Source organism: Barbus barbus (genome assembly GCF_936440315.1).
Source record: "Barbus barbus genome assembly, chromosome: 10".
Classification (NCBI taxonomy): domain Eukaryota; kingdom Metazoa; phylum Chordata; class Actinopteri; order Cypriniformes; family Cyprinidae; genus Barbus; species Barbus barbus.
The window spans coordinates 1,404,864-1,423,162 of NC_136738.1; the positions used below are offsets into that span (position 1 = coordinate 1,404,864).

Sequence of the window (18,299 nt, forward strand, 5' to 3'; positions counted from 1 at the left end):
TATATTTATATCATAAATATATTTAATTTATAAACGTAACATTTTTCTTAAATATATACATGCATGTGTGTGTATTTATATATACATAATAAATATACGCAGTACACATTATGTAAGCAAAAACTTTTATTTTGGATGCGATTAATCGTTAGACAGCACTAGTTTATAAATAAATTTGTTAGCAAATGGGTGTTTTGCTGAATCTCTAAGAGTCTGCCACCTACTACAGCAATTAGATAGAGAGAAAAACTAAAACTATTCCTGTTAGATATCAAATCTTTTACTGCTGATGTGTTTTAAACATCTTTTGAGCTCAAGACCAGCATCCCACTGATAATGATGTATCACAATGTCTGGAGTGACAAAAATGCAAGTTATTGTTGGACGTAAATTGTTATATAAGTGAGCTGCTGTGGAAAAGTTAGGCTGGAATAAAACTCCAGTGATGTAAAAATGAGTGGTATATAATTAGATGCTGCTGACTTCAGCTGCCTGGTGCTTATATGGGTTCACTCTGTGCCCGAAGGCAGTGTGTGTGTGGTTCAGGGCTCTAAAAGAGAGGACATATAAATAGAGGTGAAAACTTACAGCATCTCATTGAGACTGATGTTGAAATCTGGAACCTATTGGTCTTGATTTGTAACATTTGATTTATGCTGCAGTAACAGTCACAGAAAAATACATTCGCTTAACTGTCTTATTGGTTGATTGACCTGACAATAAATATCAAATGCAATATAAAAAGTATCAAGTGGCCTGATGAAAGTAATGGAGAAAAGAGGCAAGCGCTCATGTTCATCTGAGCCCTAAAATAAAGTCTTTATTAAACATTTTGTACAATAATATTAAAACAAAATACAATAGATTTATAAAGAATATTTATAGTGGAAAAAAAAATTCAAAGGTGAGGTTAAGAAACAGTCCTGTGAAAGTATACCTATCCGAGAATATCCCACGCTCCTTTGCTGACCCCTAAAGGCCAGTAGCGGCTTTAATCTGTGCTCTTTTTTTGTGATGCGTTCATTCATGTTGTGCATGTGTCATTTTAAACCGTACAAAACATATCACGTTGTAAAACCTATTTCACAGCTCTTCTACGCAAAATCATTTGACATCCAGCATCATGATATTGTGTAACACAAGTCACTTTTGTAAGATGTTGTCAGTGTACTGCATTAAGATTATGATTGCTTAAATAAAAAAATAATTTTAACACAACACTAAATACAGTAAACGCATGTACCAAGAAATAAGGACCAAAAAAAAAAAAAAATAGATACAGGCTTTATACACTCACTTCGCAAAACAAACAAACAAATCTGAATTATCTTATATAACCCAGTATAATGTCACAAAAACACATTATGTTTTGTGAAGTGTTTGGAATGGTACGTAATACAGGCTCTCTGTAGTGCATCTTCAGAAATGTGTTCAATAGATGTGTTTAACTCATCTGGAGTGTTTCCATCAGCAGGCTCAATACTACACCATCTGAACAGTATTGCACTAGCATTGCACTCCTCTCTCTGGTAGACAGCACAGGAACTAACTCGAACCATGTAATGCATCCTATAATCTTTCTTGAACAGAAATGCTTTGATAGGCGTATTGTGTGATATGCAAGACAGACTTGCAATGAAAGTATTAGTGCAAAAGTTAACTTGTTTCATCAGAAAAATCTCTTTGAGGCAGTTTCAATAGTAAAAATATTTATATGCAGGTTTTTGCATGTGTGTTCTGCTGTTCAGAATTCAAGCATAAATTACATACAGTATTTGGACAAAATAGCGTTTGAAACTGTCTTGATGTTTGTTTTTGGCACTAATGGTCAATAAGACAATGATTTTACCTTGTTCAAAGCATCCTTAGATTTAACAAGCTAGCATTAGAGGGTTAATAAATTTGAGTGTGAACTGACTGAAGCATTTCAGCAATAATAAACCCATTGTTAGAATCTGGATTCGGTTCCTTCATACAACAAAATCCCTGTTACATTAAACAAACATTAAAACTCTTTTAAACAAATCAGCTTGAGCAAAAGTGTCTGAGATGTTATGAAAGGACAGCATATTTTTGAAGGCACGGCGATTTAGATATGTTACGGTAGTGATCATTTCAACAGCTAACAGCTGCTTGCTTTAAGAGCCAACCTAAACCAATCTGCTCCAAAGAGAAAGATAGCAAATCATAAATCCCCTGTCGTCACAAAAATCTGCTATTTTTTTAATAGATTTCAAATGTTTTTAGTCTTTTGGTACCGACAGCATTTTTGATTACCTGTGACTCCACAGACCGGCTACTGGTAAAGCATCAGCCCAATGGACAACAAAAAAACGTTTATCGCCTCTCGGTCATCTCCATAGCTTCAGGGTTTGGTTTTAAGTACTGTTGCCCTGTTCCTGTTCAAACAGCAGCATGGCGAGCTGAGAGCGTGATCCGAGGCTGTCCAGGGTGCTCTGCAAGCACCTCTGATAGATATCTTCACTAAGACGAGGATTACACGGCTGGTAGCTGTATTTCTGATGCAGGGCCGGCTCTACTGCTCGGAAAACATGGAGGCCAGAGTATTTGACGAACATGTCATATATATCCAGGTTCTCCAGGATCTCCTCGTTCTCCTGGACGTCCGAAGACATGCGCGTCCGAGTCGCCATGTAGTCAGAGTTGTAGAAACATGCTTCGGCGAATGAACTGCGATCAAAGAGGCCGGACTCTTTGACCAAATCCATGGCGTTGGGAAGAGACTGGCTATGATAAGCAATGTCGGGGTTGTAGTATTGGAAATGGATGGGAAAAAACACCTGCCAGTTGTTGATGGAGTTCATCCGACAGCGATTGAGGAACTCCGAGCTGATGCTGGTTTTCACAGTGGCGATGAAGAACAACGTGTCAACCGGGTGCTTCTTGGAGATGATGTCCATAACTTTGATTTGAGAGGGACTTTCGCTTTTAACACTGATCCAGGGGATTTTGACCGAAGGATACCGATGCTCGTAAGCACCGATTTGCGCTTTGATGCTGGCGAAGATGTCATTCTGGCTGACTTGTTGGGCCTCAATTGTATTGTAGATAAAGAGAAAGGTCAAGATGGCATTCTCACTGGTTTCAAATGCATTTGTGGCGTACACTTCCAAAAACTGCTGAACGTGCTCTCGGTCTTGAAGAGTGACGGGGAGGATGATATGGACTCGAGTTGCTTCTGTAACATAAGGCATGGGGATGATCTCGATCCGACTGAGAGGCCTGACCAGGTGGACCCTCTTGGTGATAGAGCGACTGTGTCCTTTCTGGTTAACCACCTCCAGCTGGAGGTCCAGGGTGTACTCCATCCCTCTGGTGGGGTCAAAGCGCCTGTATCCATTAATAAGCTGCTGCTTCTTCAGGTGCAGAACGGGCTTGTACTTCTTATTCAGCTCACCCATCGCCGTCTCAATGACGTCGGCTATGTCCAGTTTATCGATTCCACGGAGCTCGCATTTCGGAGAGCCATCGCTGCAGGAGTACACCAGATCCTCGGTGAAGTAATCCCACCGCAGGACCTCGAAACGTGTCTTTGGCTCAAAGGGTGGATTGATTCCAACTGGCCACAAGGAACTACGGTTGCCCTCGAAAGCCACCACGCTCACATTTTTTATTTCCGCCTGTTAAAAAAAGTAGAGAACAAGGTGTGGGATGTGATTAATATTTGATGAGCAGGTTATTACCACCATTTGAAAATGCACATTACCATAACACTTGAAAGTGCTAGCAATTTTACACACCCTTACAAAAAGCCCATAATAAATCACAGTACTCAAAAGGTCAAGGGAAAGAAGCATTTCTTCTCAGTTTGGCTCCAGTAGTAGTCAGCACAGGTTTAGTATAAGGGTACCTGCAGTTTTTCGATCTCCTCGTATGTCTTCTGCAGCTCGATCTCAGTGAAGTGTTTGTGAAGTCTGTACATCTGCTCGGGATCAGACACTGGGTGGACGGTCAATGCATTCTTAAATTGCTCATTATCTTCTTTACTAGGGTCAGAATTTTTTCCCATTTCATAATAATAATACTTCTGCCCCTGAAGAAAAAAAAATATATATATACGATTAGTGAAACGTCTTCATTTTTTACATTTGGATGACTTTTGCTGTCATCTAGTACTTACTTAAAAGGAATAAAATGCTCACTTAAAGGGACCCAAAAATTTAATTTCTGTCTTCTCCTACTTAAGTTGTTCTAAACCCATTTCTTTTTTTCCAACACAAAAGCAGATATTTTGAAGAATGTCGGTAACCAAACAGTTGACGGTAGCCATTGACTTTTATATTATTATTTTTTGACGGTGTGTAAATGACAGAATTTTCATTTTTGGGTATCCATTTAAAGCTTTAAAAACACATAATTTAACAACAATGTTAAATGTAATCTGCCAAAATTAAATTGCACCATTTAAAATTATTATTTTTTATTTTGAACTTATATAGAAAAAACATTTTTATCGGTTGCCAGTCATAACGTAAATACAAGTACTGGCTTCACTGTATCAGCCAGAATGCAAATACTGGTGCATTCCTTTAGAAATCAATGTTTAGCTGAGGTTCTTGATCTCTTCTGAATGCTGACTCCAGGATGCAACAATTGATGTTTAAAGAAAGTAAATGCTTCCACTTTTGGCCCTGCAGGAGTACTGCTCCATAAAAGGATGTAGGAGGCACTACAATGATGTGTTGAGAGACAGGAGGTGCTTTGACGGCAAAGGCAGAGGTGGATTTATAACTGGATGAAATGCCAAAATGGAGACAGTACATCATGTTTAGTGTGTCTGATCCACGGTCTCTCTCCCCAGTAGCTCCACACTGACATCCAGACATCTAGTGCTTCTCTGATGGATTAATACAGGTCTCAGTACCTGTTTCAAGAACAGATTAACCGGAGGACCCCAGACCCCTCCAAACAAAAGTGTGACATATGGCTCTGTCTATAAAGGTGAGATTCAATTTTGAGGTGCGATTCTGTCTGGGCTAAAGGTGCCAAAGCTCAATAGCATGGTTACAGAGCAGGCAAACAAAAAGTTGTTATTGTTAACTTGTCTAAAATTCTTGTGTTTAGTTGTGATGAATTAATTTTAAAAGATGCATGCATCTGCTTGAGTTGAGTCTGAAATGTGTACGGCAGTAACTTCGGTCAGGTTTTCTTCTAAAAGTTCTAGTTTCCAAAGTCCAGTACAAATTTTAGCAGGTGTTTATACGAGCTAAATGAAAGACCACTGTAGGAAATGATAGCCTCGGAAATTATACCATAAGAGATTTTCAGAACTACTTAGACCTCACACTTTCTCTTTTTTGTGGTTTATGTAAAGACTGCATTAAAGGCATTTAGTCCATTTCTGGGCAAAAGCCACATCCCTCATTTTATATCTAGATCTATAATTTATACAGTTCAAACAGACAAAGAATTGAATACACCAAAAAATGTCCTGCATTAAAAAATAATTTAGATATTTCTGTGGGGGATTTAAAGTCAAAGAGCATGCATACAGATATCAATATATTGCATTGTACCTATAATTTAAGGCATTTGTAGTAAAAACTGGTAGAAAAACCACACTAACCCGCTGCATTTAGAAACCATATACATTCATGTAATGAAACTCTATTGCAAAATACCCAAAAATAAATGATTCCCAAAAGCACATGAAAAAATCTTTATCATGCTTCACATTTCCTGTAGTCCTTTATAACTCCAGTAAAAGAAACAAGCCAGTGCTGAACACTATCTAGGTGTGCAGTGGCCAGTGGGGTGCAGACACTAAGCACCTGAGCCGATTAGACCACAGTCAGAGAAAAGTGAATCTAATCTGATCAAGCTATTAAAAGAACAAGAGAAAACACTAAGCCACAATTTGCACAGTCACATAAACAAGCCTAAAAAAAGTTCTATATATAAAAAGTTAATGTCAAAATTTATAAGACTGTATATATTATTAAGTAGAACTTGTCTTGTATTTAATAATTATTTTTAAATTGTCTGGTTCAGTGGAAAGGAGTAAACTAGTGTGAGAGATGTTTAGGGATGTCCAGACATTTTTGCTAGAAAACTGATGGATCATGAATTCTTGCTTACGCTGATGGACTCTTTCTTGCTTACGCACTGCCGAATTCCCAGACAGGCTCTGGGCAAACAGGGATCTGTGGATGCAGAAACAAAGCCGCTGACTTACATCACCTCTAACCCAGAGAGAGAAAGACAGGAGAACTAAGAGCTTTGAGATCCAACCTCTGTCTACGGCAGTCAGAAGAGACGGACTGCAAAATGTAAAAGGTATTTCAGGTGAGAAAGGCTATGATGCCATATTACCATTGAAAAAAACCATTCCAAACGAGTGCTGTTTTGTACTGTTTCTGTACTTGAAGAGCAACGTGTCTTGAATGAAATTCCAGCAGTTACTTGCCGTGAGTGTAAAGAATAGAGCTGAAACTTCAGACGTTGCGCTGACTGACAGACTAAAGCAGCAGACTGGAGACCTTCCCTTTAATTGCTGAGAGCAGCAGCATATTTCAAAGGAGACATCTGAATCTCGTCTTTGATTGTTGTATATGTATGCTGGTGAGTTGAAAGGCCGTGAGATTTAGTTTCATCAAGAATAAGGCCCACGCAGTAAGAGTGAGACACACTACTAGAATAAAGCCGTCTGTCATCAAACACCGCAGGTTTACCACTGGGAGTCTGACTCTCTTTCAATCAAGGCCACAGAGATGGAAATTACAGACACTGATAGCTCATTCAAATAATCTGCAGTTGAAAATATGTCAAGCATTTTTTTCCACACAAAAGCATTTCCAATAACACCAATCTCACATTCACAGACATTTATCTACCAAACATAATTATGAGTATTATGTGTGGAACTAAAACAAAGATAATACTCATCGTAAAATGCCCTACACTCTTAAAAATAAAGGTGCTTCAAAAGGTTCAAGCGATGCCATAGAAGAACCATTTTTGGTTCCACAAAGAACCATCTCTTCCTTACCTTTTTATAATCTGAAGAACCTTCTTTCACCAGCTTTTGTGAGACAGAAAGGTTCTTCAGATGTTAAAGGTCCTTTATGGAACCATTTCGACAAAAAGGTTCTTCTATGGCATCGTGAAGCACCTTTATTTTTAAGAGTGTAAACACTTTTTTCTTTTATGATTAGTGTATGATGTGCCAAGAAATATGTCATTGAGTTAATGCACTTTTGATTTTAGTGAAACTACAACAAAAATTTGTCTTTTTAAAATGTCATGTATAAATGCTTTAGTCAGAGTGAAATTGGACCAGACAGGTTTTGGTGAAGTCTGACTAATAGAGCTGGATAATGAGATTGTAGCTCAGCTTCCAGGATGTAAACATGTTAATCGGCCTCAGCGATGCGCACTTGCTCTGAAAAACAGAAGTGATGTGCGGTGTGTATTTAATCTTTTAAATATATTTGATTATACACCGTCATGTATTTTTGGAGAGAAAGACTGTAGATCAACAGCTGTACCTTGATTATAATTGCACAATGTAAACATACTTATTGGTTTAAGCCTTTTTTTTTAAAAAAAACAAGACAGAACAGGAAACAAGATAAAAAAAATGATGTAAAGAATGGGACAGGATCAGAAATGATGCAATGATGACCTTAAACTTGCATCGCCTGCATGAGCTAAACCTGTTGGAGTATGTTAACTGTCTTAACACAGCGTTACATGTTGTTTTACATACATAGTGTCATGATTAAGACAAGGTCACAGGTCTGGAGCTACTCTACCGTTTCAAAAAAAGCTTATTTTTATTAATATTTTATTCTTAATTGATCAAACGGACAACGAAGACATTTATAATGTTACAAAAGATTATTATTTCAAATAAATGCTGTTCTTTTCAGCTCTCTATTCATCAAAGAATCCTAAAAAATGCATCATGATTTTCACAAAAATAAGCAGCGCACGTTTTCAACATCAATAATAATAATAAGTGCTTCTTGAGCAGTAAGAGCATATTAGAATGTATTCTGAAAGATCATGAGATCGGAGTAATGGCTGTCGAAAATTCAGCTTTGCCATCACATTAATATATTAAAATAGAAAACGGTTATTTTATTTCATAACAATATTTAACATTGCAGACTTCTTTCAAAAACATTTAAAAATTTGGCAACACTTTACAATAAGGTGTCATTTATTAACATTAGTTAATGCATTTATTACAATTTCACATATTACACATGTATTACACGCATTCGTAATATTAGTTAATAAAAATACAGTTGTTCATTGTTAGTTCACAGTGCATTAACTAATGTTAACAAACACAACTTGTGATTTTAATAATGCATTAGTAAATTCTGAAATTAACATTAAATAAGATTAATAAATGCTGTAGAAGTATTGTTCATTCTTAGTTCATGTTTACTAATGAAACTTATTGTAAAGTGTTACCAAAAATGTTAATGACCCCAAATTTTTGTGTAGAATTTTGTTTTGCCCAGATATAGATTTCATGGAATATGAAGATTTTCCCAAGGTAGAGTGAAACTATTTACATATTTGTTAACTTCCACTGAATGCAGGACTTATCTCACCTCAAATTCTTCCACGCAGTTGGTCTCAGCGTAGTCAATGATGCATCGCCCAAGCCACTCGTCATGTCTGGCGCTGAGGATGTCGTTCCTGCAGTTCTCCAGGAAGGGCTGGAGCTTTAGCAGAAGACTGCGGGACAGCAGGTATCCAAAACCCCCATAGCAATACCTCCCCTTCATCTCACCTCCGATGAACTCTTCTGGGCTGCCCATATACAGCACCCGGTCCATACTCAAGTGCTCCACCAGAGCCTTGATACGATCCGCCTGCGTGTACGTGTCGTCCTGGGCAAGGTAGAACCAGTCGTACTCGGTGATGTAGTGTTCTAGAATGTACTTGATGGTCTGGAACATGTTCCAGATGAGGCGTTCATCACCGTGGGTGACCACGACCATCCCGTGGGGTATCTTGCGGCTTCGCGTACCAGTGAAGAACACAACATTGTCCAGATGATGGCTGATGGTGCGGTTGATGGCCACACCTAGAGTGTTGATGGTGTTTTTGGAGGTGAGTATTCCCACGAAAAGACGCTCTCGGATTCCCAGCTCTGTGCTGATGTATTTCGCCCTGTGGAAACAAACAGATCACTACAATTTACAACTCATGATTGTGCAACTCAGGACTGCAACTTTGTCATTGAGATGTTTAACCACACAGCTACATGGAAGCCTCTTTCCACATCAGAGTAAACAGACAATTCTAGCAGAAGTAAACGCCGGATGTGTTTTTGTGTGGTTCTTTTATGGTTTTTACTAGTTAATCATTAGAGAAATGTTCACAGACAGAGAACCTTGTATGACTTCTATTCACAGCTTTGTTCATAATAATTACTGTAATTATACAGTGTCCTCAACCCAACTCCATCCCCTAAATTTGGCCTATTTTAGATTTAATTATCTATCTATATAGCTATTTTGAATCCCCAACAGAGGTCTTGATTGTCTTTTAGGGACACTTCTCGGAGAACTTCAGTATAAACACAACGGTGTTTTAAAATTAAAAAATGCACATTAATTTAGGTTTGAACTAATTACAGGATTTGATTTAGAATATAACCACGGTATAAAAGACAGATGGAGCAGTCTAAGTGGCTTGTCTACCTGAAAAGTTTCTTGGGCTGAGACTGTTTGACTGGTTTATATGGGATTATTCTCGGCTGGAAATCCTCCTCCTCACCATCACTCCCAGTGGAAATAGAGTTGGGTCTCCGAGCTCCTTTCAGACTTCCATCCTGGGATAACATGATTCCTTCATCTGCTATGGTATTAATATCACAGCTCTCCTCTACCCAGCTCACACTCAGCAAACTCAGAGTAAATCCCAGAGAGATGCCGATAATAACCGGGCCGACTGGCCTTAACAGACCGATCAACACAGAAAACCTCATTGTGCTCCGACTACTGGTGCCGTACACACCTCCTGTGAGCGCGACCTTCTGAACAGAGCAGCCACATGAAGAAAGCGTTTCGATTGCTAACGGAAATGCATTGGACGTCTTCCTTTCCTGCAACTGTATCACCTTCCTCCAAATTATTGAGGCATTCGTACGTGTCAGTGGCTCTGTCGCTCCGCCCACAGTAAGTCGAGCGCCCCGCCCACAAGATCCAACGTCATTACAGAGAGCCGGGACAGCCCATAATGGGCGGGGCTATGGGCGGGGTTATGGGCAGAGCGGCTCGTTTGAAATCCTGATGTCTCTTTGTAATGACATTTGATCTTTAATGCTAAGCGGTCCCTTTGAAAAGCCGATGAAAATTCCTAATTTAGAATCTCGGTCGCAGTGCCTCTTAAACAAACATATTTTTTTATATTTTCTGTCACGTTTCGATCACGTTTACTTCTTGTACCCTTTAATCATGAATGATATTTTTCCACTAGAGGACGGTGTGTGCTCATATTTGACCATACGCTGTTATAAGTAAAATAAATGAATTATATAGTAATAAACAGCATAACTAAAATAAATAAAACAAACCAAGAAGAAATAAGAGAAAAAAGAATAAAGAAATGCCACTTTACTTACCTACCAATGCCAAGAATAATGATGGTTATAATAAAAATAAAGACTCGTTATTATTTTTGTTGGCATTGGGGTACTCATCTTAGTGCCATAATGTCCTGATGATATTTAAAAGCAATTATTAGACCTGTTTCAAGCAATGACGAACGGAACATTAAGCTTTTTTATTTTCATAAATACCTTGACATTTGAGGTTTCTAATAGGATACTTAGTTTTGACTGTAAAAATAAATAATTTAATAAATAGATAGATAGCCATGCATGCATCCTGACCAGTGTCAAGATTGTGTCATGGTAGCAGGAGTTGCTTCAACTGTGGCAGTTACACAAGCATTGTCAGGCCTTTTCTGTTATGTAATAATTTCTGAGCTCTGTAACTTTTAGTAAATGAGCAAATAATATGTATTACATATATAATGAGGGCATAAACTTTACTTAATATATAAACTTAACATATAAATATATTTACAGTTTTTCTCAATTGCTTTGGCACATTTTTCGAAATCTTATCATAAGAGCATGTGTTAATATTCTCTAAACTGTGAGTGCAAATGTCTTGCAAAATATCTTTATTATTAACTTTTAAATAATCACTGGAAAGACCTCACAAGTTCATTCCATGTCTGTACATCAGTGTGTTTAGTGTAGCTGAACTTTTATATATTTTATTTTTATATTACTTCTGTAGGTTTATTCATTTATAAATAACAGACAGACAGACCGACCGACCGACCGACCGACCGACACCACACAAACGCACACACACACACATATACGTTGGTTTTTGTGGTTTATTGGGACTCTCCATAGGCGTAATGGTTTTTATACTGAACAAACTGTGTGTGCTATTGCCCTACACCAACCCTACACCTAAACTTAGCCCTCACAGGAGACTTTGTGCATTTTTAGATTTTCAAAAAAACACCATTTAGTATGTTTTTTAAGCCTTTTGAATTACGGGGACATAGGCAGTGTCCTCATAAACCACCTTCATATTGTAATACCTCTGTCATACCCATGTCATTATACAAATTTGTGTCCTCATAAACCACATAAACATGCACACACACGCACACACACACACACACACACACACACACACACACACACCAGTTCAGTCTAGGTAGCACCGCCCTAGAACACACGATGCAGTACATGTACCTCGGCCTGATCATCACTGCATCGGGGAGTTTCAGTATGGCGGTGAATGCTCTCAAAGATAAAGCTCGAAGAACTCTATACGCAATCAAGAAAAAAATCCAAAATATTGAAATACCGCTTCCAATTTGGTGTAAAATCTTTGATAGTGTAATTCAGCCCATATCGCTGTATGGAAGTGAGGTTTGGGGTCCACTCAGTGATCAGAGCTACACTAGATGGGACACACATCCAACAGAAGCCCTACACACAGAATTCTGCAAAATTATTCTAAAATTACAAAGAAGAACACCCAATAATGCATGTAGGGCAGAATTAGGCCGTTTCCCATTGATTATAAATATACAAAAAAGATTGCTCATATTCTGGATGCAGCTAAAATCAAGTCCCACAGAATCGCTACATTTTAAAGCACTATAAACCCAAGAACTGAACCCTGTAAAGAGTCCACTCAGTCAGCTGGTTCTGAGACTTACTAACCTGACTAACTCTACTAACACTAACCAGTCTCAGACCAGCACTGCTTCTCACACAAACATCAAAATAAATCTAATTATCAAACAATCTAAAAATATATATCTGGAACATTGGGATCAAGAAACCAAAACACAAAGTAAATTACAACTCTATCGAACTATAAAATTAAAATATGAATTAGAAGAATATCTCCAGAGTGTTAGAGACACAAAGCAGAGACGGATCCTGACCAAGTACAGGCTCATTGAGCACAGACTAGCCATCGAGACCGGCAGACACAGAAAGAGCTGGTTACCCAGAGAGCAAAGAGTGTGTGTTCACTGTGAGACAGGAGAGATCGAGACAGAGACACACTTCCTACTTCACTGTTAACAATTTAAATCAATCAGAGACATATACATCAACAAATTCACAAACATCATAAAGAACTTTACAGAAGAGGAACAAATAAAGATAATACTAGGAGAGGGACAGACAGCAGCACTGGCTGCGAGATACGTGTGTGTGCCACAGCCTGAGAGACAGCAGGTGAACATACACAATGTGTGTAATATGTGTATTATGTCTGACCTAATGGCGTAATGGTTTTTATACTGTACAAACTATGTGCGCTAATATGGAAATTACTAGGTTTTTTGGGGGGGGGGGGGATGGGTCTCCTGTGAGGGCTAAGTTTAGGTGTAGGTGTAGGGTAGGTGTAGGGCCACCTACACTACACCTAAACTTAGCCCTCACAGGAGACCCATTTGTTTCCCCCCCCCCCCCCCCAAAAAAACCTCACTCTGTATGATTTATAAGCATTTTGAAAAGTGGGGACATGGGTCAATGTCCTGAAAAGTCACCTTCACCTTGTAAAACCTGTGTCATTATACACATTTATGTCCTCATTTGTCACAAAAACGTGCACACACACACACACACACACACACACACAGACAGACAGACGAACAGATAGATAGATAGATAGATAGATAGATAGATAGATAGATAGATAGATAGATAGATAGATAGATAGATAGATAGATAGATAGATAGATAGATGATTTGAGGCTTGAACTCTACAGTAACTTAACATGAGCAAAACTGTACAAGACCCACCCAAATCTCTCTGACACACCAGACACAAACATACTGAATGGAAACAATTTCTTTACGGGCCACGAAAGCCCCACAGGGAATGTTTCTCTCACTGAGCTCTTTGTTTAAACAGATCAAGGGTGTGTTAGATGTTATCAGCATATTTGCATGTTTACCTAAGGACGACACATCACAGTGGAAGCCCTTTCCTTTGGAAATCACAGCACTTCACCTAGTTCTGCTGATCTGAGTGGGAAACATGATCAGCCTAGTCCCAGATTAAACCTATCAAGTCTCTGTCAGGACATGTTGGCTTTTCTACTCTTCTTTGGTTTTCTGTGGAACTATGACAGGGCATGTTAAAATGAATTTGCTTGATATACACTATATTGCCAAAAGTATTGGGTCACCCCCTTCTAATGAACATGTTTGACTACTTTAGTAATTTCCATGAGTACAATGTTTAATGTTTAAGCATATAATGATATTCTAGGGAATTGCGTGCTTCTAATTTTATAGCAACAGTTTGGAAAGGACCCTTTTCTATTCTAACATGACAGTGTCTCTCTCTGTGTATAAGACACGGTTCAAAAAGACATGATTGATTGAGTCGGTGTGGAAGAACTTGTCTGGTCTGCAGAAAGCCAAGTCCTGATCCCAGCTGAACACCTCTGGTGTGACTTTATATGCAGAACTTGAGCCAACAACTCATCACCTAACACCAATGACTTGTACATACACTATATGGGCAAAAGTGTTGTGACACCCCCTTCTTTAGAACAGAAGAAGGCACTAACAAAACTGAGGCAACAAAGATGGAAACATAATTCATGCATTTAAAAATTGTATTTCCATCTCTGTTGAAACAGTTTTGAAAGTGTCTAAAATGACTGTACCCATATGTACAAGTCATTGGTGTTTGGTGATGAGTTTTTGGCTCAAGGTCTGCATATAAAGTCACACCAGAGGAGTTCAGCTGCTTTCTGCAGACCAGTCAAGTTCTTCCACACTGACTGAATCAATCATGTCTTTTTGAACCGTGCCTTATACACAGAGACACTGTCATGTTAGAATAGAAAAGGGTTCTGTCCAAACTATTGCAATAAAATTAGAAGCACGCAATTCCCTAGAATATCATTATATGCTTAAACATTAAGATTTGTACTCATGGAAATTACTAAAGTAGTCAAACCTGTTCATTAGAAGGGGGTGACCCAATACTTTTGGCAATATAGTGTAAGTATTGCATTTGTCATTTTTTTACAGAAGGAGCGATTTTATCATTACAGATACTTTAATTTCTGCTTTGGATTTTGTATTGCAGACAGGAGAGGTGAATGATTTTGTTGCAGAAGCCACCTGACAGTCATGATCTGTCATCAAACATATTCATGTCAAGCTGCTAGGATAAAGGCGTGTGTATGAGAGCTGACATTTTCTTTCAACAGGTGTTCCTTGGCTATATTTGATTGTTATTACTCCTGGAAGTATTTAGCAGCTGGCATGTGAATGGCTGCGATTAAAACAAATCCATTCTTATTGATAGTGTCATGTCGAAATCATCTTGAATTGAACTATAGCCTTCTAAATGAACACAATTCACATTTTTCAGCACACCCATCTAGTCTCTGAAACAGCAGATAAGTGTGCTTTAACAAACTGTAACAAAATCGTCCTAAAGCAACAAAATCTTAACACAAGGTGGCGCTATATGCTCACACATTTAGAGTTCAAAATCTCCCCCTAAAATTCAAGGCTTAATGAAAATAATATCCAGCTGTGCGATTTTTGCTTCATAAAACCATGTGCCTATAGAATAAATGGGATGTTTAAGGGAAACATCTGTTTCATCATCATACTATCTATCACTAGTGAGAAGTTCAAAATTGTTAAAATAGTTTTCAAATAGTTTCCCTTTCTTAAACATTGCTGATTTTCCTTTTCCTTTCCCCGTTTATAAGCTGAGTAAACATACAGAAAGAGAACTGGATGAAAAGCTACTTATGCAGCGTGACAAAAGTGCTGATTCTAATTTGCAGAGCATTAATCACACCAGAAATCAGTGTGTGGCCCATTATCTCCTTGCGAATGTGTATCTCACCAGAAAACGTGGCTTTTTGACCGTGCAACGACTACCATGCTGCATTACTTTATGGCATTCTATCTATCTATCTAAAAAGTAAAATCAAATAAGAATATTTTTTAAATGCAAATATAAATAAATATGATTCCTAACCCAAATATATACAAATCCATAAATATTCCAAAATGACGTTTTAGAGTCTATATTTTGACTGTAATTTCAATTCTCAGTCCTTTTTAGAAAATTCCACAAAAATCTGAAATTTTCCATCTCAGCACATTTGTGTGGTGAAGCGTATTAAATGAATGATCAGCGTACTTGAGACATTCCACAAGATAATGTTAAATGAACCTGGCCAATACGAGCGTCCACACTGTACTCATATGCTTAATGGCACCCAGTAGAGTTGAAGACATCTTCCCTAAAACTAACACTCTCCGTTGGGCCAAAGTTCACAAGTGGTGCTATTACAGAGCATTAAAAGTGACCCATTTGGAGGATGCAACTTCTTCTGGAATTAATTACTGTACTCCAAGTGAAAACTCTCGCTGCTGATAGGGTGAGCTCATGATCTGTAAAACAGGAACGCTTTTATGCAGGAACTGAGTCTGCAAAAAGTCTCACAGAGCAAGCACTGATTCAACGATGGCTCAAATCTTGTAGTGAGCAACTGCTTTTTTTATTGGAATAAATTATAATGCACAAAACAGATTATTATATGGTGCGCTGTGATTATACATGTTTTACTCTGCCCTCATGTTCTGAAGAGACAAAAATCTTACTCATCTGATGCGAGTTCCAGGAAACAGCATGTCTGCCGAATCCCCTCCCATCTTCTGTTGTTTAGGTCATCGCATGACTTGACACTGTCCTTTCTCCATACCGAGCAGCCTGCTCGCAGACGCACAGAAGCGTGTGGCAATATTGACGTTTTATAACACAAACTCTTCTGCCAGTGGTGAAGGAATTTCATGAACTTGACTTCTCATGGGGATTCCAGAAATGACTGTGGCTTGTTTATAAAGGTTATGGCACATAAGCGTCATGTGGTTTTGATTTGGACTGAATTTTTAACAATGCTTAAAAAATAGTGTGCAATGGGATTTCTAATCTCATTGGATGCTAACGTAACAGGGAGTTGTCTCACTCCCTGTTTGACATCAGAATGTTAAACAATAGGAAAAAAGGGGAGATCATAATTAACAGCTTTTTTTCCTGAATAATTGATCTCTGTGTTAGTAGCAAAAGTGAGGGCTTGGTTTTACCTGATCGGACGTACATTTAGCCCTGAATAAATGAGAGATGGTTTGACCAGACGGTCTGTATGGTGGACAACTTCTGCATGGGGATTTTTCCACGTCGTGTGTCAGCTGAAGATATTCTCCTGGTCTTCAGAGGGCTGTTCCCAGGAACGCTCAGCCAAGACCCCAGGCTCAACACCCTGCTGTACTTTGAAATGGGATCTTTATTGTCCATAAAGTTTAAGCCAAGTATGAAGAATCGTTCCTCCCAAACAAAACACACACACACATATGTATGAAGAGAGAAAAGGAGAAAGAGCACATAGTCTGTTTTGTCAAAGCCATGTTTCCAATTATGCACCAGATATATATAGACGGGATATGATAAAGTACTTTTCATAACTTTCTTTAATATAAAGAAGGCTCTTCATCTCATATAACTACAGGAATAACAAGAACAAGAACCTGTTTTAGTGCAATTATAGATGCTATTAATTAAACTGATTTCCTGTAAATCATCTTTTCTAAATTGAACAATTTTGAACAAAATGCCATATGCACTAACTTTCAGTAAATTTATTTGCCTTCAGTTCAGAATTTATTGCTGTTTCTGTGCAATTAAACAAGACAGGCAGGTTATCTTCCCTCTTTTATGTGATGATAAATTGAACTGCAACACACCTGCAGCTCGGACAAAACTGTTCCATATTTGCTGCTTTGAAGCTGGAGGGAAAACAAAGAGTGAAAATCAAAAAGACCTGACCTTGAGATAACAGATAAACAGCCTATCACATCCCCTTTCTGCTCTCGGCTATCTCTAACGAGATATGAAAACAGATCCAGAGCTTCCATCTTTGATCGTACCTGTATGTGATGCAGTACATCACTGTATCTGAACCCAACAGTGAAGTGAGACTTCAAAAGAGCAGGGAGGTCTTGGATTTCAATTCGGGACCCCCTGGCCATCGGATAGATGAGGTAGAGCGTGTACGGCGAATGAAGACAACATCACAATGAAGAACTGTCTTGAGAGCCACAAATTACATTGGGAGGACAGTTAATGAGGGTGATAATGCAGATCTTTGCAGATGATAGATGAGAGGACGGCTATTACACAGGCCAAATGTGTAAGATGCATGGCTTTGTTTTAAATGCACTACAGGCTAAATACGGCCGTGCTTTTATGATTTGATATGCTCATAAATCATTATTTAAACAATGGAGGGGTGGAATGCAAAAGCACAAGCTGAATGGAATTTAAGAGCATTGTCTTTATACAACTAAATAAATCCTAAAATATTTGATAATGATCCTGAAGAAGCAAGACAGCAAGTGACTTGGAGTAAGTTGGGAAAGATACTACCTGAGCACGAGTAACATAATACTGGAATAAAGTCACCATCGCTCACCCTGTCTGGACTGTATAACTGAATCAAACATATCTGTAGATTTCTTCTCAGAGATGGTCATATTGTCATAAATCAGTCATAAATCAAGCATATATGCCAAATTTCTTTCTTTTTGGTGTCGTTTATAATAAATAAATAATAGTTCTTCAATAGATATTTGCAGGACATTTAGTTTAACAAATAATATTTTAAGATCTTTACAGTAGTGTGTATATATATATAGCTATATTTATAAATGAGGATCTATC

General features: G+C 38.2%; 1 protein-coding gene across 1 annotated transcript; it reads right to left on the reverse strand.

Moving 5' to 3' along the window:
- Window positions 1-790: 790 nt before the first annotated feature.
- On the reverse strand, window positions 791-10,164 carry LOC306875753 (chondroitin sulfate synthase 2-like). The gene is made up of 4 exons (XM_079426472.1): window positions 9,687-10,164; window positions 8,589-9,153; window positions 3,872-4,054; window positions 791-3,641 (listed from the first exon to the last, which is right to left on the reverse strand). The coding sequence occupies exons 1-4, from the start codon at window positions 9,971-9,973 to the stop codon at window positions 2,379-2,381; spliced, it is 2,298 nt and encodes a 765-aa protein (XP_079282598.1). The 5' UTR covers window positions 9,974-10,164; the 3' UTR covers window positions 791-2,378.
- Between the last annotated feature and the right edge of the window lie 8,135 nt (window positions 10,165-18,299).